This window comes from Ovis canadensis, chromosome 1 (assembly GCF_042477335.2).
Source record: "Ovis canadensis isolate MfBH-ARS-UI-01 breed Bighorn chromosome 1, ARS-UI_OviCan_v2, whole genome shotgun sequence".
Taxonomy (NCBI): domain Eukaryota; kingdom Metazoa; phylum Chordata; class Mammalia; order Artiodactyla; family Bovidae; genus Ovis; species Ovis canadensis.
In genome coordinates, this window is record NC_091245.1 from 176696144 (window position 1) to 176723120 (window position 26977).

Consider the following 26977-nt stretch of genomic DNA (forward strand, 5'->3'; position numbering starts at 1 on the left):
TCAGATCAGGTTCTTTACTAAATTAATAATTAGATAATAATTTGCTCTTGTTTTGGAGTCACAGATTAGCTTTCCTCCCCCACCCTGCCAGTAGATAAAACATATAGTGTCTATATACTGAGATTCACAGTTTCTGGATTTATTTTCCCACCACTTAGACTATGGATCATTGCTATCATGTGAGAATGTTTGTTTAACTCCTCTTGCTGAAGTTTTACCAGGGACTCTTTCTCTTCCAAACGACCTTCTAATTGAGCCTTTTGAACTTCCAGGGAGGAAGCCTGAAAAAAGGGGGCGGTAGAGAGAAATTGAAGAAAACAACTTAGCATGTTTTCTCTTCACAGAAACCTGCTTTAAGAAACCTGTCCTTATGTTTTATTTGTAAGACAACCATATCAAGGCACATTAATGTAATATACTTTATTTAACAATTATATGGTAAGTTTAAGATCTGTAACTGTTAAACAAGAATAAACAAATTGGGAAGACATGATTCAATTTGTCTTTTTAAGCCTGTACTTCTGCAGAAAATACTACATATTACTATTTAGAATTATATTAAGGTAAACATATTAAAGCTAAATTGTATGCCTCTCCTGTCACTTATATTCTGTAGTTGTTCGGTCTTTTTAATCTTGGTCTGTTCTCATCTTCCTTGAAGTAGATGGTCCAGAAAGCATTATTCACAGCTACCACACTCAGTGAAATTGTTAGTTGCTCAGTTGTGTGTCACTCTTTGTGACTCCATGGACTGTAGCCTGCCAGGCTCCTTTGTCCATGGGATTTTTCAGGCAAGAATACTGGAGTGGGTAGCCACTCCCTTCTCCAGGGAATTTTCCCGATCCAGGGATTGCACCTGTGTCTCCTGCATTGCAGGCAGATTCTTTCCTGTCTGAGCCACCTAAATAGCCCACACTGAAGCAATCATGATAATGTAGAAAGAGCAATGAACTTAGAATATATGCCTACTATTTCACATAGCTACATGACAAACTTGAGCAAGTAACTTAAGACTCAGTTTCATTTGTAGGATGAAAATATTTATAAATACTTATATATTAGTACAGTTATTAAAGTGAGGAAGATTAAGAAAAATATTTCAGAGTCCTTTGTAAATTATGAAATTTTACATATATGCGAACTTCTATTATTATCACCATCCTTGTAAGCAAAAAGATGCGGTTATATACATATATACAGGTAGCTATCTGTACGTGACATTATGAACTGAGAATCTCTTTCTGTATTCTTTGCCCTCTTGAAAGCAGCAAGTGCTGGAACACAGTATACATTTAATCAATGTGTAACAATTTTAGAAAATACAAGTTTTCACACTGTGAGAGCCCTCATAACAAACAACTGTCAAATCAATTTGAGCTTCTGGTATCTTCTAAGCAAAATTACTGAAGAAACAGAACACTAATTTATACAGATTTACCTTTTTCACAAAATAAGATTTTATCATTTCATTGCAAATGAGAATGCAATAGATTCTTACCTTAATGCTCAATTCTTTTCTTATCTGATCTGTTCTATTTAATTCTTTTCTAAGGACACCAATGGTTTCCTCTTTGTCTTCTTTTTCTCTTTGTAAGACTTTAATCTTTTCTTCCTGTACTTTTATTTTTTGTTCTAGGTCTTAAAGCAAACAGTCAGCTTTATACTCAAAGGTCTTAAAACAGTCAGCTTTATACTCAAAGGTCCTATACCGACATTACCCTGAAAAGGTTTAGAACCTATTATGTTATAAAAGACAATTACAGAGAAAAAAGAAACATCTTGCTACATATAAGTTATATAGCATTTGCTGAATTTAAAAAAAAATCACAAAACTTTCCTCCCACGCCAGGATTCTACGGTGGTGGTTTAGTCGCTATGTTGTGTCCAACTCTTGTGACCCCACAGTAGCCTGCCAGACTCCTCTGGTCCATGAGATTCTCCAGGCAATACTGGAGTGGGTTTTCATGTCCTTCTTTATGGGATCTTCCCAACCGAGGAAATGAACCCAGGTCTCCTGTGTTGCAGGCAGATTATTTACGAACTGAGCTAAAAGGGAAGCCCAGGATTCTATAGAAAATGCTAAATTGTCCCTGTCTTTCCCTCTTCCTCTGTTCTAAATACAAGATATAGTAATGAGGGGAAAGATAATCCTTATAGAGTTTAAGGGTTAGAAAAGGAAGGGTAAAAGAAAATTATGAACAATTATATAGGTAGATGTCTGTGCTTTAAGGCAAGTGAGTCAGAAAATTTTTGTAGATCACTTTAGAGTTACTACCATTAAGAAGCTAGCAACTATAAGTTACCTAGCACTGCCACCTGCTGTTATTTTCTTTAAAAATTTTTTTATTTTAAAAAGGGCAATCATTTCCTATAACTCCTGATTTCAGAAAAAAATGTATTGCTTTTTTAGTTTAACTAAACTGCTTTGTGGCAAGAAAAGGAGAACTTTTAAGATATGATTTAAGGATTAAAAAAAAAATGACAGAAGTAGAAAATGAAACAGCAAACTAAAAACCACTCATGCTTTTTCTTCCAACATAAGATTTATTAAAATATAGACAACTGATTAAACAAGCTACTTACTTGCTAGCTTACACTCTCTGTCTACTAGTTGGTTCTGTACTTCTTTTCTCTGTTCTTCTTTCTCTATCAATTGGGCAATAGTTCTGAAGTTATAAGACAATACAGAAGAAAACATTAGTGAACCATATAATTTCTTTTTCTCTCCAACAAGTATTTTAAGAGGAAATTTCTAAGACTAGTAATTACTCTTAAATTCTGCCAAATATGTACTTTATATCTATAATAACTAATTTTATATATAAAACATAATGTTCTATATATAGGGAATCATTTTCTTTTTGAAAAATCCAAATAATTAAAGTAAAAAACTGTAAATTTTACTTTTCATTTTGTTGCTTGAGTGACTCATTCAGCTTTTTCACAGTCTCAATTTGTTTATGTAGAGAATCACAAGTGACCTGTAAATCTTTGTTCTTCTTTTCAGCAGTTTCACTCCTGAAAAGACAAGGAGATATTTTTAGTAGAGGAAAACACAGAGAAAAAGAAACTGAGTGTCTTCTTTCCTACCTCTTCTGACTAAACTGCATATACTACAGGAAGAGTTGGAATGCTATGTGAACAAGCAAGACATAAATATAGAGTTAGGTTAACTCTAAAAGACAATAAAGGTATGTTTTGGCTGACTGAAGAGGTAAAAAAATACTATGAAATGGAAACATGCGGGACATTAACTTCAGATTTATTGATAAAAAGCTTTATTTACAGAATGCTGCATTACAAAATTTACTATTAAAATACATGTCTTTTTCTTTACAGTCAAGTCCAGAAACTGAAACAGTTTCTCTTAAAGGATAAGGTATTAAAAACAAAAAAAATTAAACTTACACCTATCATCACTAGCCTGGTGGGCATAATACATGTTCAAGGAAAAACATCAAATTAATGAATTAAGTGGTTGAAGATTTTAAGTTTCTCTTGCCTCTTTATAGTTCTGCATCATATAGTCCTGTGCTTATTTTACCTGTAAGGTAAACATATAAAAAATCCTTTCCAAAGTGATACTTTGACACCTAACTATCTTAAGCATAAAATGTCCTTTCAGAGGATAAACAAAATGGTGGCACTGGCCAAATGTGGCCAGCAGAAGTTTTATTTACCCCACAAAGAGTTTGTAAAATTCTGAATTTGAATGCCTTGAGATATCCCTGCCATTACAAATAAACTTTCCCAGCCAGCTTCATTTGTTATCCACCAGGCCCCTCAAGGCTGGAGTTTCACTTTCTGGCCCATTCCTCACTTACTATCTGGAACATAAGCAAATCCTAGAAAGCCTATTTTCTCTTGGAGCACTGCCTACTTTCTTTTACATCCTCAGTTCAGTTCAGTTCAGTCGGTCAGTCGTGTCTGACTCTTTGCGACCCCATGAATCACAGCACGCCAGGCCTCCCTGTCCATCACCAACTCCCGGAGTTCACTCAGATTCACATCCATTGAGTCAGTGATGCCATCCAGCCATCTCATCCTCTGTCGTCCCCTTCTCCTCCTGCCCCCAAATCTCTCCTAGCATCAAAGTCTTTTCCAATGAGTCAACTCTTCGCATGAGGTGGCCAAAGTACTGGAGTTTCAGCTTTAGCATCATTCCTTCCAAAGAACACCCAGGGCTGATCTCCTTCAGAATGGACTGGTTGGATCTCCTTGCAGTCCAAGGGACTCTCAAGAGTCTTCGCCAACACCACAGTTCAAAAGCATCAATTCTTCGGCGCTCAGCCTTCTTCACAGTCCAACTGTCACATCCATACGTGACTACTGGAAAAACCATAGCCTTGACTAGACGGACCTTAGTCGGCAAAGTAAAGTCTCTGCTTTTGAATATGCTATCTAGGTTGGTCACTGAACACTAATAGTCCACATTATCAGGGCTGCCTCAAACAATTAGACTTAAAGTTGCCGGGGGAGACTATCCTATTTAAAAATCACTGTGTCCTCACAAATTTTGTAGATGCTATACATTTTCCACCCTTCATTTTTATTGATGGGCAAATAAAATAAGGGCTTCTCAGGTGACACGGTGGTAAAGAACCTGTGCTTTCAATGCAGGGGGGCAATTCCTGGTCAGGGAATTAGATCCTGTATGCTGCACAGTGAGGCAAAATAAAAAATAAAAAGAAACATTATCTTGCTTAAAAAAAAAAAGTTAAAAAAATAAGCACACAGACCTGTAAAGTTAAGTTTTTCTGTATCTCTATATTAATACCAGAGAAAGGAGGACACTTTTTCAAGTCTTAACCTATCTTAAAGTATATATGAAGAAAAACAAGTTAACCACAGTGTAATTTTTGTTTGGCAAAAGTAAATAACTATTATTGATCTTCCTTATAATTAGTAAGTTAAAACTGGCTTAAAAGATAAAAAGTGACAAGGGGGTAATAATCAATCTCATACTTTGTTCGTGAGTGTATAAACTGGCATTGGCATAGCCTTTCTGAAGGTAAACTGGACAATCAATCAAAAATTTAAAAGCATATAGCCTTTAAACCAGCAATTCACCTGTAATAATTTATCTTGCAGATAGTCATACATATAAGTAAACTACATTCAAGGACTTTAAAGAGAAATACTGACTACAAATTCCAAGGTGAGTAAAACACTAACATCCAAATTTCTATGCTATTAGGCTGATGATAGGGCAACTGTTAACATTCAACCACTTCTGATCTGCAGAAATGGCCAATTCATATGATTCAACCTAGTATGAACTGTGACAACTAAGGTCATGCAACATTTACTTACACTGTGCCTAACCATGTATCCAGCACTATTCTAGGCTCTAGAGATCTGTCAGGGAATAAAACAGGTGAAACTTGTTCTTGTGGTGCTAACATCCCAGACGACTGATGACTGAATAAATGAAACTGGAAAGAGACACTTATATTCTGTTTGCAGCTGTGGTACTGAATTTGAGTAAACAATACTTCATTTCACTATGACATAAGTTTCTTGCTAACTACTTATATTAATAGTATTATTAGAACATATGAATGTTCAGAAAAGAACTTTAGGGACAGAGAAGAGAAATGCCGTATGTTCATTCTAAATTCTAACTTTACACAGAAATTTTTACTTTATTAATTTACCTCTGAAGAAGTTCCATGTAGGATTTTGTCAGAACTTCGTGTTCTTCAGCCACAGACTCTAACTTCCTATTATGTTGAAAGAGATGCTCAATATCACTCTGGGCTCTTTCCGATTCAACCTGCTGTGACTTCAGCAACACAGCAAGCTCTTCGTTTTTTCTTTCAACTTCTCTCAACATATTAGCAAGTGTCCGAGCCTAAAAGAAAATGGAATACTTTTCTACTATCATTTATATAATATGCTGTTTCTATAATTTAAAAAATTAATGAAATCAGTCTGCTTATTGTCAATTATTAGGCCAGTCTAGAGTGACAGAGGGAAAATTCTCCTTTCGAACATCAAGGGTGACAGTGGGGTCATACAATTCTCACACGGTGTGAGAAGTACTGTAAAGAAGGCAGCATGGGGAGGAAGGGTCACCAAAAGTGTGGGAAACAGAAGACCAGAGAAAAGCTTCCTGGGAAATGGAGGAAGCTTTTAATAGATTTAATTTATTTAATAGATTTAATAATCTAAAGGATTATTAAAAGACAGAGAGAAGAGAAGGTATTCCAGATACAGAAGAGCAAGTGCAAGGGCAGGAAAACATAGACGTATGCCAAGTTTCAGAAACTGCAAAGCAATCTAATGTATTTACCTGGAAAGAATGCAAAGTAGTGCAAGGAGATGGGGAATGAGAAGTAGTTAAAATCCTTGTGCAGTAAGTTCTTAGGAATTTAAATTCTCTTTTGAGCTAAAAGGTGAGACACTGAAGGATATTCGGCAAAGGAGCAATAGGATCAGAGTACTGCCTCAGGTATGACCGTGAAGGAAGAGGAAAGAGGATGGGTAGACCCAAACACAGCCCTCTACTGTATGTAGAGGGTGGATGAGAGGAGGGCCCTAGACTGAAGTAGGAAGACTAATTAGAGACTTTGCTGTCATTCATGTGAAAAAATAAAAAGGACCTGGCCTGTAACAAATGGCCAGAAGAACAGAGACAAGGCAAAAAGTATTATGTAGAAAGTAGAATCAACTGAATGTGATGAATGACTAACTGTAGAAGGTAAACTGTGATTTCCAGATTTCTTGTTTGGAGAACTCTAAGAACAGTACAGGGAGTACATAAGAAAGAATACATTTTTTAAAAAGGGAGGGTGATGAGTTCATTACTGGTTCTATTGAGTCTGAAGTATTTGCTGTGTATTTAAATGGAACTACACAGAAGATACTCAGTGCTTAAGGAAAAAGATCTGGTTCAGCATACAAAATGTGGTGAATAAACATTCTGGTAATAAGTAGAAACCATGAATCACCTAAATAAAGGAAAAGGGCTTAGAACATAATCCCACTCGACATTTAAAGGGTGAGTAGTAGGTAAAAAAAGATTTAGGAAAAGAATATACATTAAGGTAGAAAAAAGATAACTGTGTAACCAAAATTAAAGGGGAGATAGTCTTAAGACAGAGGAAGTAGTTGTGCCAAATGCTAAGGATAACTTACTTCAATCAGAGTAATGAAGGTAAAACTAATATTTTGTACATGTTCTATTTATTTATTTTTCTACTAATCAGATGTCTTTATTGGAGAAGGCGATGGCACTGCACTCCAGTACTCTTGCCTGGAAAATCCCATGGATGGAGGAGCCTGGTGGGCTGCAGTCCATGGGGTCGCCAAGAATCAGACACAACTGAGCGACTTCCCTTTCACTTTTCACTTTCATGCACTGGAGAAGGAAATGGCAACCCACTCCAGTGTTCTTGCCTGGAGAATCCCCGGGATGGGGGAGCCAGGTGGGCTGCCGTCTATGGGGTCGCACAGAGTAGGACACGACTGAAGTGACTTAGCAGCAGCAGCAGCAGCAGCAGATGTTTTTATATTGTACACACCTCAGTCTCAGCTTGAGTTCTTTGACAGCGATACTGAGCAATCAGTCTATCAGCCTGCGCAAGGGCTAGAGCTTTTGCTTCTAAGAGATCCTGTAGCCTGCTTTCTTTGGACTGTAAGAAAACATACCATAAATCTTCTTCAATTGCTGGAAAATATCTCTTAGGGTTTAATTGATACACATAATTAAAATAAGGTTGTACTCACAGCTAATGTGGATAGTTTCATCTCATACACATCCATTATGTCAGATAGTCTCACATCATTAATCTGATCCTTTACCTGGTTTTAATAAAGTAAAAAAAAAAATCAGAAATCATTAGAACTCAATTGAAAAAGAAAAAACCCTACTGAAACCAAGTAATTGAAACTCAATAACAAAGTGAAAAAAAGGATGTCATATGAGGCAGGTCACAAACATTTCATTAACTTGACTATTGCAGAATATCTTGGTGATCTGCTTGTGGGAATTTAAAGTATATTTAAACTGGGGGTGATGGGGCAGGGGTAGGAAGGCAGGCTCGTACGAGAAAACTAAGGGAAAATTGATAGCCGTATTAAAACGTTGGAATTTTATGACTGAGTTTTTCCTCTTTCCAAACTTTCCAGAATATTGCTACTTTTTATATTAAATGTTTCAATGATCAAATCTGTATCTAAAGCTGTTAAGTAAATGTATAATAAGAGTTGATATTTAGTTGGTATATTGTAGCTCAGCTGGTAAAGAAACTGCCTGCAATGCAGACCTGGGTTTGATCCCTAGGTTGGGAAGATCCCTTGGAAAAGGGAAAAGCTACCCACTCCAGTATTCTGGCTTAGAGAATTCCATGGACTGTATAGTCCATGGGGTCGCAAAGAGTTGGACACGACTGAGTGACTTTCACTTTCACCTTAGCTGGTATGTACCAGGCAGAATCCCACTTTTCATGGCTATTTATCACTCACCACAACTCCAGATTGAAGTTTCTCTATTAATTCCTCAATGTTCAATCCAGGAACTCTATCTTTCAAAAGTGGAGGAGTTAAACATTTTACCGATGTTGGAAAACTGTGATTTAATGACTGCAAAGGCACTCTTCTAGGCATATGTTCTGTTTCCTGTTGTCTATAGGCATTGTTTGCTGCTATACTTTCTCCAAGTCTGAGTGGGAATCAAAGTAAAAAAGAGAAATAATTATATGAAAATAGAGCAAAAGGCAGAGTTAGTACAGAATCAGGGACTCATTTAGAATGGGTCCTTTGGGAATTAAGTCTTCAAATATTTCTGAAATAATCTTGGACTATATGATGAGGCAGAATTTGGGGAAATACCTAAAACTTGCCAGAGGAAAACTTTTCTATTTGCAGCCCTTTACAATGACAACTCCACCTCTGGTTTGGAGCCTCTAGAACTAGTTTGTGAGTATGGATTATTTGTAAAAATTAAAGTTACTGTTATTGGTAAGAACATCCTTCTAACCATGGGCAATAACACCTGGCCTTTAGTTTTCCTTCACTCTTCCCTTTTCTCACTCAATATTATTCTTACCAACCTGACCACCATTCTGCCCCCTGCTTCTGAAAATACCATCTCAATGGCTGAAACTGATGAGTACAGTAGATAATTCTGTCTGGCCATTATCCTACCTTCTTTAATGACAGAAGTTTTCTTTAGGAATCCTTTCCACGGTAAATGACCCAGATCTAGTCAATGAAAGCAATACTCTAACACTCAAACAGCTGGGAAGGAAAAGCTCTTTCTATGGAGAAACTAAATTGGTAGGATGTAAGCTTAGTACAGAAGCTACTGCATTAAATAGAGGTGTTGAGACAGTATAGCATCTGAATAATTAATTTAATCACCTGAATGGATCTAGCTATTTTCTAAATGAGTATACATCTGGTCTTCTGATTTGCTGAAATCAAAACATTTTTAACCGAAAGTTTTTTTTATTTGAGGAATGACTATTACAATGAAGTCTTCAATTCACTACTTTTCCAATTTGTCCATACTGAAGACTATTAAAGAAATTGGTAGGATATTCTAACACCACAAGAGATACACTGCAAATGATTATAACTCACACTAATGCAGGAAAATCTGGCAGTGGAGACGCTTCCAATAGTATTCCCAATCCAGACTGCACTTGTTCTCTATTATCTGATGTTAAAGCAAAAGCCAAGGGAGTGATCAGGCGAGGATCCTATGCAAATCAGAAACCAGAAAGCAAAAAGTCAGGTCTTTCAGAGTAAGGTGAATAAGCAGACCTAAATCATAAAAAATTCTAGGCAAATTCTAAACTATTTCTATCTGATGTCTGAATGTATTTATTAGTCTTTACCTAATGTTAGTCTAAAAAAATCTGGCAAAAGTTTTGAAACCTTTTACTGTGCCTAAGAATATCATATCTTAAATATTTTGATTTGTTTAAAATATCATCTACAACTGATTGATGTTTTGAGTTACTGTTTTCTTTTTCTAGCTACCATTTAAAAGAAAAACTGGCTACAAGAAAAATGGTAAATCATTTGCAAATTAAAAAAATAAAATTCAAATTAATTTCATAAAATATTTTAATTTAGTGAATGAAACAGTTATACTTTAAAGTATAAGTCCTTCATATCAGTAAATATTTCCATTAGTACTTTAAGCCTCAAATCATCTATTGTGAAAAAATTTTTATTGACATAAAATCACTGTGACTCAATTTAAAATTTGAGTAAGAAAAATATTACATTATATATATATATTATATTACAATATAAATCCTTTATAATTATCAACATTTTAAAATGTTAAGTGTTTTATAGGTACTCAAATATAATCTAATGCCACAGAACCATAGGAGATGGCTTTTACCTCTAAAACCCTCACGGTAACCCTTCATATCTCCTCCTTGAAGGGCGACCATTATTTCTACTTTGTAGTCAAGAAAACGAGCTCACAGAGGTGAAGTAAGTCTGTACTAAGAAATGGTGGGGTCAAAATCTGAACCCCATCTTTTAAGTCCCGTGCTCTCAAAGTATACAAGTACGTTCCAGTTTTGGCTTCTACCCTGTCTATACAGGCACTGGAGACATTTGTGTTATTATAGTAACTTAATTCACACGTTTGTTAAATATCTGTTATAAGCCAAATTTTGTGGTTATCAAGGAAAACATCTAGAACTCGTGTTTAGTTACTATGGTCAATAAAGTTGGTGAGTTAGCTATTTTCTGCACACCTATCAAATTATCACTCACAATCAAGTTCTCTTCTTCCAGATGTCTTCTTCCTGCCTTAATACTCTACCTCATCAACCTTAACAAAAACCAGACACTCCAAAATAAATACCACTCCCCCCTACCATAAAGCCAACAGAAACAAATGAAGAAACCAGAAATATGACACAAGAAAGGAAAAAGCTGTGGAAGCACGGCTATCATGAATATCCCATACTTCAGAATCAGCAGCACTTAGGTTTAATCCTTGTGAAACTCTATAGAATAACTGTAGTGAGAATATTATATCAATTAACAATTTTCAAATTTTTTCCAATGGCCAGTTCTAAGAAAAACACTAATCTTCTAAAGATTAAGAATATTAAAACAGAAACATCTATTAGGTAACATTTATATATAAATCAACTTCAATATTTTAAGAGTTTAAACTCACCTGAAGGATTTTGTAGAAGCTTACTTCCATACCAGGAACCAATTGTTTAAGTTTGTTCATCAAATCAAGAGTTTTCAAAATCACATCAGCAGCAAGTTTGCTTTAAAAATAAGCCATATTTAACTAACTCAAAAACTGCTTACAGCTTATTTCTGTCCATAAATCTAAAGAAAATAAAAACCCAAAACCTTTGTTCTTAAACCTCAAAATTAACCACTGTTTGTCATGAAAAGTAAAAATATCAGAGACCAACATCCTTATAACCCAAGATCCAAAGAGAACTGGTATTAAGTTTAAGTTTGGACAGTGTTTTTCTAATCTCAAATACCAACATGTTTCAACTTTTGCTTGAAATTACTAGTAGTATTAGCAACAGGACTCATTTAATTCTTAGTTTTGTCACTAGAATAGTAACAGTAGAGGGCAATTCTGCATGTGTGGGTACTGTCGTTTCAGTGTGTCCAACTCTTTGTGACCCTGTGACTGTAGCCCATGAGCCTCTTCTGTCCATGGGATTCTCCAGGCAAGAATACTGGAATGGGTTGCCATGATCTCCTCCAGAGGATCTTCCAGACCCAGGGATTGAACCGGCATCTCTAACGTCTCCTGCACTGGCAAGCGGGTTCTTTATCAGTAGCGCCACCTGGGAAGCCTAAGAGGGCAACCTTCAGCAATGTAGAGTATCTAACATTTACTGAACAAATTATACCAAGCTGTTTTACACAGCCTTTTAATTGAAAAGGAGTACAAAAAAGTAAAAAGAGATCATTGTTATTCTTGAGTATAATTACTGACAATTATGACATTTATGAAAATTGGAACAAATTATAGTGTTTAGCATTCAGTGGGTCCTCAACAAACACTTGTTAGATGAACTTAATTCATAGGGGAGGACAGGGATAAAATAATCTCATTACTATCAGTGAAAATCCACATTTAACTGCAAGCCTTAACATGCTAAAGAAGAGTTGTCTTTATTACTAGAAACTTTCAGCAGTGATTGGTTTCTTTGAAATAAAAATGGTCTGTTTTTTTCATGCTTTGTCATTTCAAAATATAAAATTAAATATAAAATAATTACTGAGTCAAAGTCAGGAAGGAACTCTAGAAAAAAAAATGCACTGAAGCATAAAAGACTTGTAGATAATCACAGTAAATTAAAACAAGACAAACAAATGTAAACAATGAAAAACAAATCACAGATATTAATATCTCTGTTCAGAAGCACATGATCTATGACTTAAACAAATTAAAAAAAAAATTCATTATGAATATATTTAAAATTTTCTTCTGTATCTTGAGTTAATAAAACATACCTAAGGATGATCCTCTAAAACGAATGAGAATCACTACATCTTTTGATTTTTATTAAGTTTGGACTTACCATTTTGCCATTTGTATTTCATATACTCACCATAATTCAGAATCTGCTACCTTTGTTCCAAAGCCCATATCAATCTTGCCATATGTAAACTGTTGTTCTATCAGAGTGGTACACTTGATAGTAGTAAGAATTTTTGCAACATGCATTTTTAGAGTATCATCTCCACACAGAGGTTAAGTTTTATTAAGAAAAACAAAAAATTCTCAAAAAAACCCCTTATATTTATATAGCACTTTACAGTATTTAGGATGATTTCAAACAAATTATTCTTGTCACTGAAATTTGGTGTAATTAATGATACATTAGCTCAATGACAGATTAGGAATTTAGGAGCTCAGAGCCATTTAAAATGACTGACAAGTGGCAAGAGATGGGACTGCCACCAAAGTTTCTGACTCAAAAGTAAAACAGAGAAAGGATCTGCTTTTCATTGGATGCTAGTTTTTTATTAACAGGTTTCACAATGGGTCAATAAATACTTGTTGAAATAAAGGAAGTTATTTTCTCATTTGTTTTTTTCTCGATTTCTCTGTAAGTTAATCTGAATATCTATTATTAAAAAGGGGCTAAGTTTGGTACTATTCAATGAGAGGAGGCCTAAATATTTTAGAGTATCTCAAGGTCAAGCAAAATAATCCTGCCTTTACAGCAGTGGTTTTTAACTTTGGCTGCATGTTAGAATCATCTGCATAGTTTAAACAGTCACAAACATGCCTTCACATCCCAAGGTTCCACATTATTTTAACTGAATCAGTCTCTGGAAGTAGGAGTCAAGCCATCAGTATTTTTAAATGTTCTCCAGATGATTTTCATACATAGCCAGAATTGAGAATCACTGCCATCAACAAAGAAGAAAATTAAGAAGGAGCAGCTCAGAGAAGAAATTAAAAAGATGCTGAGTTTGCTATAGGGCAGGACAAAACTGACTGCATTCTTGCTGCTCTGAAATACACAGCTATCTTTTTTATAAGTAAGTGTGATGTCATCTTTATTGACAAGCTAAAAAACTAAGCTAAAATAGTAACTACCAATATATTTTTCTTCTCTGATATAGTCCATCACAACATACATTATCCAGGGGCAGCAATCAGCATCAAAAGAGAATGTCAGAAGAGTTATTTATATATCTACTAACCTCCAATTATGATAAAAAAAATGTACAAACCAAACTTAAAAAGCATTTCTGAAAATGTCTGAAAGTTTTACACAGAAAAAAATGGGAAGACTAGGTAACTTTTTCTAAGAGACTCTTCCGTGAGTATCAGTTCTTTAATTTAAACTTGAGTTCAGTAATTCTGTACAGATTCAAGCATGAGAGGTATAATATTATAAATAAACACATAAAGACAGTAAAAATGCAGGAAATAAATTCTAAAAAATATAAGCAGTTAGTTTCCATGGTTAAACTGAAGGATATTTAACAAAACTTCAATGGCCTTGACCATTCTTGCACATTTTTTCCTTATTAAGGCTTCATCTAGATTTTGTTCTGTGAACTGAAGCTGATCAAGGATTGTAGGCAGCAGAAGAGTCACAAAACGATCAGCTGAGGAACAGTTAGCAGTATCAATGACATCCTGGAGAATTCACCACCACCAAAGATTAAAAAAAAAAAAAAAAGGAGAGAATACAGAAGGCACAGTCATCACTGAACTGCAACTCTCTTTAAATTTCTTATACAGATGATCCTTGACAGTGTGAAGGTTAGGGGTGCTAACCTCACCATGTAGCTGAAATCTGAGTATAATCTAGTTGGCCCTGGCCTCCTGTATCTGTGATTCTGTATCTATGGATTCAGCCTTGCAGACTGTGTAGTACTGTAGTGTTCACTATTGGGAAAAAAAATCTACATGTAAGTGGACCCAAGTAGTTCAAACCTATGCTGTTCAAGGGTCAATTGTAATTACTTCAGATATTCTTGACCTGTGTCTATTTAAAATCTACCCTTTCATCCAGTCTTGAGGGCTATGACGACTTTTTTATCAAACGGACCAGTCTCAAACAAGACTTTTTAAAGTGTGCTCTGTGACTTAAAAATTACTCTAAGTATGTACTGAAAACCAATATCGTGAAGATGCTAAATGCAATTACAATAACAAAGAGACACTGGTATTAACACTTTACAACCACAAAGAATTCCCATCAGGAATCTCACAGGGCTTTTCCAAAGCTAAAACTGATTGTTAAGCCAAGATCAACACGAAACAGAAAGAATAATTAGTGGATAATCCTTAACAAATTATTTAATCACTCATACACATTTTGGTTTGTGCACAGGATCTAGTCATGGCAGTCATGAGAGGGTAAACATCCTAGGAAAATGCTGGTATAGACAGAATGGGTGCAAAAACAGGGAACAGCAGAGAAAACACAATGACCTGGGTAACAGAATCTATCAGAATTTAATGGCCTTTATGAAAAGGACTGTTTTTCAGCCTGCACTGTATGGCATGAGGGATCAGTTTCTGGATCCCAGATTCAACCCATGCCCCCTGCAGAAGAGCAGAGCCCTAACCCACTATACTATAAGGGAATTCCCAGTAAAGGAATTTTGTTTATATCCTTAAATACCTGACATGTTCTACTCCATTTGACTGACTTAATTCAGTGTTCCTATATATCCACTCAATAAAAACAGCAGACAGTATCTACTGAGATGGAGAGACAGAATATAACTATTGCCAAGTACAGTCATACACCAACAAACCATACAAATCTTAGTCATACCTTTACTTATTACACTGAAAGGAGTATATGTAAGTTATTTAGTTAAAACACAGAAGTCTCACTAATTTTTGGGACTTGGCCAGAAAAACGAATTTCAGTAACTAGGGAGTTACTACTAGAGGCAGGGAGTGCAGTAATTGCTAAGTTTTCCTAAAGGGTATGAACAATTGGAATTTTTTATAAACATATAATAAACATTTTAGAAAACTGTCTAATGAGAATCGTGAGAATGGAATAGTCAATTTGTTAGTCACTCTAGTACCTCAAATATTTCCTTGAACAACTCCAGCACTAAAATAGAACAGTTTTCTGATCCATCCAAAGGCTGGCTTGACCAACGAAGCAGAGCTACAGTAGGTTCTAAACACTTAGAACGGGTTCCCAGAATGGTGCTGCCAGATGGAGTTTGCTCAAATATCATCTGTGTGAGCACGTGGCGCAGCTGAGTCACTGAACAGAAGGCAAGAAGTAATTCTAAAACCTGTGCAATATAAAGTCTTCATTAAGGTCTATTTCATTACATTGCTATGCACAAAGCAACCAAAATATGAAGTTGGAAATATTTATTTTTAAATAAAATAAAAATTAAAAGTTGCTTCCCATTTTTCTGAGTACTGTTTCTCAAAACATGTCATCAGGTTCCAGAGGTTACAAATAAACTGGTTAATGGTAGTTACTTCAGTTAAGAGGACTATGGGAATTGAAGAAGGGCAACTTCAACTAATGTTAAATACCTTCCATAGTACTTAATTTTTCTTCAGCACAAACATGTTGTCTCATGCTAAGATTTATGAACTGCTATGAAGTGTACTTTAGGATAATATTTAAAAATGGCATCCCAAAACTTTAAAACGTTAAGGATGGCTGTTTCCACAGTTTACATAATGCTGGCAATATGCCCCTCAGCCTGGTTCCCTGGTCTACCACACTTCTGCTTCATAACTGAGCCTTATGCCATTACGTAACATTCCACATCAACTTGTTTATTAGCTATTCTACCTTATTTAACATACTACCAATTTATTATTTTAAAAAAAGTATTGGTATCTCTTTGTGTACTTATTTCCACCTTTATCTGTTCCTTATAAATGACATACAATTGGGATTTGTGTTTTAATCAACCTGACAGTGATTTTAATAGAATTCAACTCATTAGCATTTACTATGTTACAAATGATAAACTCTTTGACTTATTTTCTTTTAAATACAAATTGTAGTACTTGTTTTTGAATAGATAATACATTCACTTGGTTCCAAAGTCAAAGGTACTGACTTGACCTCTACCTAACATTCCCTGGAAGCAACAGACACTATCACCAGTTTCTTATTTACCTTACCAGAGATTATGTACTGCACATAGAAGCAAATACTCTCATTTACAATTTCTCTGTAAGTGTAACATAAAGGGGAATAAAAACATCAATAGTTAACGCAAAGCTAAATGTTTTCCCCAAAGTGAATTACCTGAATTAGCAACTAGATCACGAGAATTCCATCAAAACTCCTGAATTCCCTTGAGTCCCCTTCCAGACAATGCCTCAATCACTACTTTGACATCAGATTTTCGATACCAGACATTATCTTGGATCTTTGCATTTCCATATAAAATTTTCAATCAGCTTGCGATTTTATATAAAAAACTCACATGGAACTTTATATACAAATACAATCTTACAGTATACACTTTTACATCTGTTTTAGCTTAGCATTATGTTAGTGAGATTCATTTATATTTTCACATGCAGCTTCACCTCACACATTCTCATTGTTATATAGTATTTCAGTGTATAAACATACCACAGTTTATTTGCCCATTCCACTGTTGTTGGCATTTAGGTTGTTTACAATTCCTGGCTATTGTTAACAACACTGCTGCGTTTTGTACATGGGGAATACACGTAATCAACTCTGAGGTAAATAAAAGAGTGGAATTGCTGGGTCATAGTTTATACATGTATCCTATGTTAGTAGATAATACCATTTTCATAAAAGGTTTTACCAGTTTTTAGCCCATGAGTATTTCAACATTCTTTACATTATCTATGTTTGATAGTATCCATATTTTAAATTTTAACCATTTTGTGGGTGTGTAATGGTATTGTATTACCATTTAAATTGGCATTTCCCTGAAGATTAATAAAGTTGAGCATCTTTTTCACTCTTTAAATGAAGTGGCATGAACCGAAAAGCTCTTAATTATAATGTAATCTAACTTACCAACATTTTTTCCTACATAGGTCATGTTTTTGTTTTCTGTTTAAGAAAATCTTCATCCCAAGGCTATGCAGATATTCTGCTGTTTCTTTTAATCTTTAAAAGTTCACCATTTTCCTTCCACATTGAGAGCTACAATCTTTATAAGACTGATTTTTGCATCTGGTGTGAGGTAAGGGTTAAAATGCAGCTTTTCCCCATATGGATATCCAATTGACCAGTTATCATTTACTGCAATGATCATATTTTTAAGAGTGTACTGTTATCAATCAGGAGGCTATATTCTGTGGGTTTGTTCTGTATTGTACTCTGTTCCACTGAGCTAGCTGTTTATCCTTATGACAATACTGCACTATTTTAATTACTGGAGCTTTGCATTACACTTTAATATCTGGTACTATAAGCCCTCTAGCTTTGTTCACTTTTTTCAGAATGCCTATTTTTAGACCCTTGCATATCCATATAGAGTTTATAATCAGCTTCCCAATTTCCATATACACCAAAAAAAAAACAAAAACCTAAAGCTTGCTATAATTCTGACTGACCTCTAATATGGTACACTCGTCCAATCTATGAACTTGCTATATCTGTGTTTATTTAGGTTTTTTCTATTAATGTTTTGTAATATCAGAGTAGAGGCCTTGTACATGTTTTGTTGGGTTTATACCCTAGGCATCTGCATTAAAAAAAATCAGTAAATAGTACCAGTTTTAAACTTTCATTGTCCATTTAACACTTTCTACGTCTTTTGTGAGCTTACTGACATATCTCTCAACTATGTAGATGGGAGTGTAATCCGTGTCACAGGGTTTACATTGTTCAACAGGCACCATGAAAACAGTTTCCCAAAACGATTATGCCAGTTTATGAGGACTCAAGGAGGCTTCTAAATATTGGTAATTTCTGGTTTCTTGCTTGAGATCTTGGCTACATGGCTGTGTTCATTTTGCAAAGATTCAGAGATCTGTGCACTTATATTTTTCTGCATATTGTAGTTTTTAAAAACATTAAAAACAAACAACTATATATACCTTTGAAGAAGAATCAGGATCCTTTCCATTAAGAAGACCTAATACTTGATTAAGACATGAAGAAAAGTGCTCATACCTAGGTTTAAAATAAAAACATACATCAAATGATAAGTATGAAATTGATACATTAAAAGGATTTATATATAATCATACTGTTCAGATATAAAACTGGTTTTGCACAGATTAATCAAGATATGTATATTCTGGAGAATGCTACAACCTTATTTACCTAAGACAAAGTAAAAAATACACACATACCCTTGTTATACTTTCACATTTCAAGTCAGAAAAACAAAAAGAATGGGAACATCAAGCACATGAAAACATTATGATTTTAGTCTATTGTAAATAAGTAGAGTCCAAGTTTACTAAGTGTAAAAAAGGCAGTTTTATTTATTACAAATACATTTTGGTTTATAAAAGTCCTAAATGTGTCAGACAGCCATACCTGGTAAGATAATCAGCAATTTTAGGATTCTTAAGAAGATCCACCAGTAGATCAACTGAATACTTTCTGGTCAGTGTGCCATCCCCATTTATGAGAATATTAAATATTAGCTGAAATGTCTGATGAATATTTCGTGCATGGAACAGCTTAAAAACAAATCAGGAAAAGGATATTATACAAAAAAGAAGTTTAAGTTGACACCACACTAAAACTCAGAGAGTCTCAATAACTTTTAAATTATCAGAGAATATAAACTTTAGAATTAGTTTCATAAATTGCAAAAAAATTTTTACCTTTTCCCCAACCTCTTCGTTTAATGTCAAACTGGATAATATTGAAAGTGCAAACACAACCACAGTTAAACTACTATGGGCCAAGAAGCTTATAAGAGTTCGATAAAAAGATTTCACATTATTCTGAGGAAGAAAAAAATTTAAAAATAGATTAGAATGAAAAAATTATGAGTCTTACATTTTGTTTCAGAAAGTTTATCCTGCACAGAATAGGTAAATTTTTATTAAATATTATTATCAACTTAGAGATCATTCAAGGTGTAAGTGGTACTTTCACAAATTGCTTACAGTAGTATGAACAGGTACAATCTGAGTAAACAGCAGTGTGTAGTTCGAGTTTATGAGCAAATGTTTACCTTTCTCAAATAGTTCCATGGCTCAAAATAACCTCCACCAACAAAACAGGACAAGGCCAGAAAAATCCAGCACATGAACAAATGAGATATTGTTAAATTTAAAACTAAACAAGTAATACTGAATATTGTACAGCAAGGGAACTGTTCATAAAGCAACTTAAAGAATCAATGAACTTTCCTGATTTAATATATTTCTAACAGTGGTTCAGATAACCTCATTTGCGTTCCTTCACTTCTCACAAGTACTGGTAATGATGCTACGTACTTATAAATCTTTTTGGGAAAGTTGTAATTGATTGTGAGGAAATACAAGACTGAGGTAAATGCAACTGCCAATGGCATGTCTCTCCTCTATTAGCACAAAACTCAGCATTTCTTATATTATTCAACAAGATATGAGACAAAGATTTCAAGACAAATAATGAGATGCCACAGAAGAAAAACTTCTAGTATATAAATTAACATTTGTATTAACTCTTCTTAATTAAACATATATGAAGGCTAGAGTACTTCAAGTTATTTACATCAATCTGATGCTTTGTTAACTTTGATGAGTCAGCTAGACAACACAAATTCTTGTTGAATTTCTTTTTAAAGAAAAAGGTGAGCCTACCACAAAACAAAAGAAACATTTTATAAACTTCTTACCAAAGTCTTTATATGCGTTTGAACAGAAAGATTGTGCCGGCAAAGATTTGCCAATAATCCTAGACAAGGCATTGTCAACTCATCTTCAGAAGACTGACTGTTTCAAGAAAAATAATAAAAGATAAATATATTAAGTTCCTTCTAAATTACTCAAAAACAGTCATTTACACATTTAAATTCCTTCCTTTTTATAAGCAAAAAGAAGAATCTGATTAACATGTGAAGACTGCCAAGTTTTGAATAGTATTGATCATTTATTTCATGTTTTGAAAGTAAATGATCCTGCTCAATTCAGCATAAAAATACAGAAATAACCTGTCAATCTCATCAGTATATTCCTTCAAGAAGATTAAATATAAACATAATTTTCAGTTTCAGTAAGTTTTTCTGTCTCAATTAATTCATTTCATAAGTTTGTTATAAAAATTGAAGCTGTTTTACACTATTTGATCCTTGAAATCATCCAATGAGTAAACAGGAATCATTATCTCAGTTTAAAAATTAGGGGAAAAAATTATTTAAGAAAAATTGAATTATATTTTAGTTAAAAATAAACCAGTAAGTCAACACAATGTGTTCCTGAAAGTGAAAGTTGCTCAGTCTCGTCCAACTCTTTGTGACCCCATGGACTATACAGCTTATGGAATTCTCCAGGCCAGGAATACTGGAGTGGGTAGCCTTCTCCAGGGGATCTTTCCAACTCAGGGATTGAACCCAGGTCTTCCACATTGCAGGTGGATTCTTTACCAGCTGAGCCACAAGGGAAGTCCAAGAATACTGGAGTGGGTAGCTTACCCCTTCTCCAGCGGATCTTCCCAGCCTAGGAAACGAACACTGAGTCTCCTGCATGGGTCTCCTGCATTGAGGTGGATTCTTTACCAACTGAGCTATCAGGGAAGTCCAATGTGTTCAATGTGTTCCTATTTCCCTATACATTTTTGCTTGTCAGTGTATTTCTTGAATGGTTTCACATTATTTTTCTCCTGTCTGTGAAATGGCTTTAAAAAGAAAACTTGGGACTACAAGTTGTACAAATGTATGTTTTTACCTGACTGTTATTCCATAGGTAGACTGTTTAGTAAAATTGATAGCTTGCATTTGTTTTTAAAGTTAAATTAATCCTGGATAAGAGTTGTTATTGTTTTTTTAAAGGAGGTAGTCCTTGACCACTAGTTTGACACCACCTCTATTTTAGGTGACTTGTTTCACGAGCACGCCTGTTACTCTCAATGACCAATTGTGTAAGTGCTTATAATGCAATCAACTGTTTTTCTACATTAAAAAAAACAAAACAAACCATAAACCAGTAGATTATTTGATTACATGTGTGGTTGCATACTCACATATGATCTATCAGGAATGTAATTAATTCATCTATATTGGCACCAGAATGCAAAATTTTGATGTTGTATGTTAACCTCTGCAGAAGCTGAATGCACTGAGAGTAAGAAAATAGCAATGAATATAAACACATAAGAATATATTTGCATGATCACAAAAATGAACTCCTACACATTTTCTGAGCATGTAACCATTTTAGGAGGCATTTAGAGTAAAAATCTTTCCATATCTTAGAAAGGTTCTATTTTCACATGCAAGTAATGAGATTTTACTTAAACATACACAATTAATGAGACTTTAAAAGTTCACCTCCTGATTCACACATTTCTATACATTCTATCTCAAACACAGCATTGTGTCATCAACCTGGCTTACTTAATCATCTTAAACTTACATGCAAGTTGAGAATATATTATATCAATTCTAAGATATATATTATTCATATTTTACCATCTTTAAAACTGCATGTCAGTTTAATTTGCAATGTTTTTCTTTCTTACAACTGATGGCATTTTAGGTTCAAAGAAATATGGGTATAAGAGCTTTCAGCCTATGTTAAAGAAGACTAAATCTATAGCTTCAAGTTTTATGGAATGTTTCCTCAACAGTATGAGACTAGATGCTAACTTTAAATTATAATTTTAATACAAACAGCTTACACCTCAAAATGCTGACATCTATATTTATAAATCTGTCAAAATAGTTAAGTGAATTCTCCTTCAATAATAGTGCTAGATGTAAATTTTCTTCTTTAGAATCTCTTAAGTGGTAGTACATGTGACTAACCAGTTTTTAAATTTATTGATGGTGAGAACTGTGCCTAACTATGCCGTATTAATGCCAGCATGTAGTGCACTGTATGTCAGCACTTCATAATAGATACTATTAATTCTGATTTGAAAATAAGGAAGAATAAGCATGAAGTGGAAAGTAGGTGAGTATACCTGCAAAAACACTGAATCACTGTGGCAAGTACTACTCCGACAAACCACTCCTGCCAGCACACTATTTAGGTTGTATGTATTCTGAAGACAGTCTCTGGTTTCATTGTCTACAGCTGTAAATTAAAATAAAATGACACGAAGTAGATCATCTTTATATATGGCCTTCATGGATAAAAGACAAAAAATTTAAAACTTATTTCATATTAAATTTACCATTATATAAAAAATATAAAATATGATGTGGCTATTTTATTTACAAATACCTCCCAATTCAGAATTTCAACCATGGTGGGTACTATACTGGACAACACAGATATAGAACATTTTTATCATCTATTTAAAATAACCTGTTACCACTTTTGTATCAGTTTATTTTTTTTAATAAGCATGTATTAAGTTTATAACCACACACAGAAATATCTCCCTTGTACCCCCAAACACAAATCAGGAAAAAAAGTAACCAGTGAATTAAAATCTAAAAACTAAGACAAGATAGGGAAAAACAAAAAAAGCAACACTTGCATTTTTAGCTTTTAGCTCTAGGTTTAGTCTAGTCTATCAAAAAAAGGATGATATTTTGATCACTAGTTATGATTTTCTAATACTGTTCATACTGACACTTGTGCATGTATTTTTAAAATTTGAAAGTAGGCCCACATTTCCCAAGGTACATTCTTTTCTGTAGACCACTGAACCCTTGATATGCTTCAGATTCTCTGTTCCAATAATCTTAAAAAAGGATGCCTATAATATTCCCTTCACAAGAGAGCCACAACAAGACAGTTCCAAGAGATCCTGCAGCTAAGAAATCTTTTTTTTTTTAAAGAAATCTTTCAAATGTGAATTATCCTCCAAAAGATTCTGTAATGGAACCTGTCCTTTAAGAAAATACTAAATTCATGAATCTTCTAAAAAATAAAAGAGAAACTAAATACATTACCTAGTTGAGATAGCAAATTGATGATACTTAAGATCAGTGGGGCACTTATGTTTGGGTCTTCAAGTAGTTCTACAAGGCAACTTAAGCATTCACTTGGTAGTATCTGATTTGATGTAAACAATCGAGTGAGCTTCTGTCCAGAAATTACCTAGAAAACAGTTATTAAAATGTGTTAGTTAAGAAATGGCAATTTTCACTTCTCCATTTTACATAAAAACTCAGTTCTTCCAAAGTGGTACTGCCACACTCTTTTCCAGTTTAGAAAATTCATACATGCTGTTCTCTCTACATGGAAGATCACCTATCCCTTCACTAACTAATGTAATTATTTCAGTCTCAGTTTTGTTTCCTCTACTAAGCTTTCTCTAATTCTCTTCCACTAATTAGGTTAGGTTTGCCTGTTTCACTATCTTATAGGACATTATAAAAAGTACATATGAATCCACTTATCTGGACAAGGGACATCGGAACAATCCATGTAAGGGACAACTTATGTAGTGCTAGAAATGTTCTATCTCATGATAACAGGTCGCAGCTACTTGAGAGTACACTTCAGTTTAAAAATAAATAAATAAAACTACCAAGCTCTTCATTTAACATTAACGCACTTCATGCAATACACGTGTATTATCTTTCAATTAAATGGTAGACGAGTTTTTGGTAAACCTCTTGAAAAGCCTGGGAACAGAGTACATAGAAGTCAATCTCTAAGCCTCAAATTTCTTTGAAGTCTCTTTCAATAGTTGATAACACTCTTCAGATTCATAACATAACTGTTTATTCTCAAAAATAAATAATGTTTCAGATTACAATCTAAAATTCTTAACTTAATTCTTAAAGAAAACAAGTATTCTTAGGAGACAGGCAGCTCAAGTAGTAAGAAGAGGAGCACCAGAGAACCTTGAGAGTTGTACACCAGTTAGAACAAACGCTGATGTTGCTGGGCCATTCACAATAGCCTTCTTTGTAGCAGTTTCTAATCTTTGCAAATTTAGCCTTTTATCATAGGGTTAATACAACAAATAGGATATATTTTAAAATTATGTTCAATTCTATGTTGAGAAGCTGCAACACAGAATTAGGAGTAACTGAGCTTAATTACTTTTTATGAAACTGATGTCAATATTAACTGGATTTCCATTAAAGTATAACAAATGACAGCCGGAGTTTAAGAGTCTAAAAACAAACAGGATCACAGAAAGCTGTGATTTTATCTCTTAACACAAAATAAGCACATCTAGAGGAAGTACGGAAAAAGTGACAACAATTCAGCGTTTTAGGACTGAAAAACTGTGAGCAATACATTCTGGTACAGAAAAAAGGTTTATGATTACTAGTAAAGAAGATTGGTCCTCAATCCAGAGTAAATTGAAATAATAATTTTCAAGCTAAAAATTTTCAATAATTTTCAAGATCAACATGAGTTCAAATAAAAGCAATAAGCAACAGGTTCAGATTGCAAATTGCCTAAGGGACAAGACATAAATCAAATTTTAATCCTTATTCTCTAGCATCTCCACCTCCGAGAATTGCTGTACCTCTGAAAAGGCCTGTTACAATGGAAGAACGAAAATAAGAAGCAAAGGAAAAGATACAGCTCGGAGCTCTTTCCTCTAACAACTCCAAACACGCTGAAATCCCCCACCTTTTGTCTCACCCTCCCTCTTCCTAGGGCTTTCAGTACTCTTTCCTCACTGCAGTCAGCTGAACGCGGAGAGGCTTGGGGTTGGGTGGGAATTCAAAGGCGACAATCACTCGCTTTCTATAGCAATACAAAAAGACAGCGGAGGGAGCGAGGAGTTGCCCTTTGTTTTCGAAGCTGAGACCGCTACCATCTCGGATACCAAGTGAACGAAAGCTACAAGGGAAGTCCGTCTCGTCCGCCACCCCCGTAGTCCCTTACTTACCTCCAAGTGCCGCAAAAGCTGAGCGGTGTTTGCCTCGGATTTAACGGCTTTATACTGACTAATGGTCAGAAGCAAAGACTTCAAGCAGGCGGTGGAGTCCATCCGGACCCGCCGTAGGGCGCTTGGAGCGGGTACCACCACCGTCCTCCAGCTTTTACCGCGCTTTTTTTGATTTTTCTTCTCCACCCCCTCGCTCCCAGAAGCTTCCGATTCCGGTTGAGCTCCGGAAGTCCCTTGGCAACTTGAGGAAGGCACCCTACGAAGGAAAGGGAGGGCTGGGACGGAGTGATGGAGGTGGGGGATGTCGAGGCCCAGTATGAGTCCGTGAGGCGGGCTAGTAGTTGTCCTTTTAGACCCCCGATCTGAAAAGCCGCGAGGTTTTAGTTCGAGATCCCGTGAAGCTGAGAAATCTCGCGAGAAGTCAATTGCGGCTCCACTGGCGTAGGGGGCGGTTGGGTAGCAGGGGGTCCCTATTCGTCTGTGGGCCCTGTTTGCGTTTACTTCCTTGGCCTTGACCGTGGGTGGCCAGTTTTTTCTTTGTGCGTCATCCTCTACCTGAGAAATGGTCGCTTTCCCCTAGTCTAGACACGGTGAGGAGCTCTGAGGAGGAGACTCTTGGGTTCTAGATTTTGAGGCGGCCCGGGAGAGGCCTGTTTTTAAAATCGCTTGTTTGTCCACCGCTTCTACTGAGGAATGTTTGTTTCTCAGAGTAAACCTGTGGCCGTTCGGATTCGGTGGCAAGTTAGTCATGCGCTTATGATAGTCGTTGTCAATTTATTTGAGAAAGCTGGCCCAGGTGAATCCTGTGCCAGGGGTTGCTCCGAAGGCTGTTCTTATTAGCGTCAGTTTTGTAAGTGAAGGTGTCTGCTTTTATTTGACGTGATTGATTGCTTTATAAATCTTGGTGTCTAAGGAAATGGCACTGTTTGCGGTTTTTGTTCAGAAATAGTATTATGCATGTGAATATCATGAAATGAGTCAGACTGGTTCTGGAGCTTTTTTGCTTAATGTATGCTATTGAGTGAAGCTTTAAAAGCCAGTTTGGAGAAAACTGTAAGAACTGGGTATATATCCTTTTTATTAAACCATTTGTCAGAAATTGTGTTTTGTCAATTCAAAGAAAGCCTATTTTGCGTCACTACATTTTTAAAGACGAATTATTTTTATATTAAGCAATTTCATTCTGAAAGGTTAAAAAAATTGAGGCATAAATCATTGGGTAATTAATGTGTTTATGTATTTATTCATTCTGTAAACAATTATCGAGTGTATAAAGTAGGCTAATCCTGCTAGTTAGGGACCCTGCTGGGAAGGAATTAAATGTACTGGATAATAGTACATACAAAATTCACCAATTAGAGGCATCATCCGATTATGGTAACGAGTGGAGCTAGGCTGTTTGCTTACAAATCCTAGGTCTACCTTTTGCGATGTGACCGTAGGCACATTCTCACTGTTGCGATTTCATCTTGAAGTAAAATCTGACTAACAGTAGCACCTATTTCCTAAGATTGCTCATTTAATAACTAGCTGGAGCCTACAGTGTGCTAGGCATTGGTCTAAGCACTAGATTCGGTTAATAAAAA

General features: G+C 35.1%; 2 protein-coding genes across 20 annotated transcripts in view; one reads left to right on the plus strand and one right to left on the minus strand.

Annotated features, from left to right (window-relative positions):
* CIP2A (cellular inhibitor of PP2A) lies at positions 1 to 25762 on the minus strand. 3 transcript variants are annotated; one of them, XR_011249084.1, is made up of 21 exons: positions 25392 to 25762; positions 23485 to 23632; positions 22545 to 22657; positions 21603 to 21697; positions 20260 to 20356; positions 19256 to 19378; positions 18963 to 19108; positions 18515 to 18590; positions 15532 to 15750; positions 13960 to 14119; positions 12573 to 12714; positions 11159 to 11258; positions 9589 to 9707; positions 8470 to 8665; positions 7732 to 7806; positions 7527 to 7637; positions 5658 to 5854; positions 2905 to 3018; positions 2584 to 2666; positions 1499 to 1719; positions 1 to 281 (listed from the first exon to the last, which is right to left on the minus strand). XR_011249084.1 is itself a non-coding variant. In XM_069552913.1 (21 exons), exons 1-21 carry the CDS (start codon positions 25491 to 25493, stop codon positions 111 to 113), a joined length of 2727 nt encoding a protein of 908 aa, XP_069409014.1. In that variant the 5' UTR covers positions 25494 to 25762; the 3' UTR covers positions 1 to 110. The 3 variants fall into 3 exon arrangements, 2 of the variants coding, with proteins under 2 accessions (XP_069409014.1, XP_069409027.1); XM_069552913.1 differs by having other exon boundaries at positions 1499 to 1638; XM_069552926.1 differs by lacking the exons at positions 1 to 281; positions 1499 to 1719; positions 2584 to 2666; positions 2905 to 3018 and adding an exon at positions 3262 to 4657 and having other exon boundaries at positions 25392 to 25757.
* DZIP3 (DAZ interacting zinc finger protein 3) overlaps positions 25631 to 26977 on the plus strand; it is a 119461-nt gene continuing 118114 nt past the window's right edge. For 10 of the 17 annotated variants that reach the window (XM_069552819.1, XM_069552763.1, XM_069552729.1 and 7 more), the window contains exon 1: positions 25645 to 25981. The gene's annotated coding sequence lies outside the window, so the exon portion shown is untranslated. Of the gene's footprint in view, positions 25982 to 26977 lie in introns of all 17 variants that reach the window. The other 7 variants (XM_069552867.1, XM_069552895.1, XM_069552877.1 and 4 more) reach the window with 4 other exon arrangements.

What these genes read in the sequence shown, in the direction of transcription:
- CIP2A (XM_069552913.1), bottom strand. Translation starts at nt 25,493, where the DNA reads ATGGACTCCACCGCCTGCTTGAAGTCTTTGCTTCTGACCATTAGTCAG. An exon ending in TGAAACTATCCACATTAGCT is followed by an intron (nt 7,638 to 7,731) that starts GTGAGTACAACC and finishes GTTTTCTTACAG; the next exon opens with TCCAAAGAAAGCAGGCTACA. An exon ending in CAGAGAGTGTAAGCTAGCAA is followed by an intron (nt 1,639 to 2,583) that starts GTAAGTAGCTTG and finishes GTTTGCTTTAAG; the next exon opens with ACCTAGAACAAAAAATAAAA.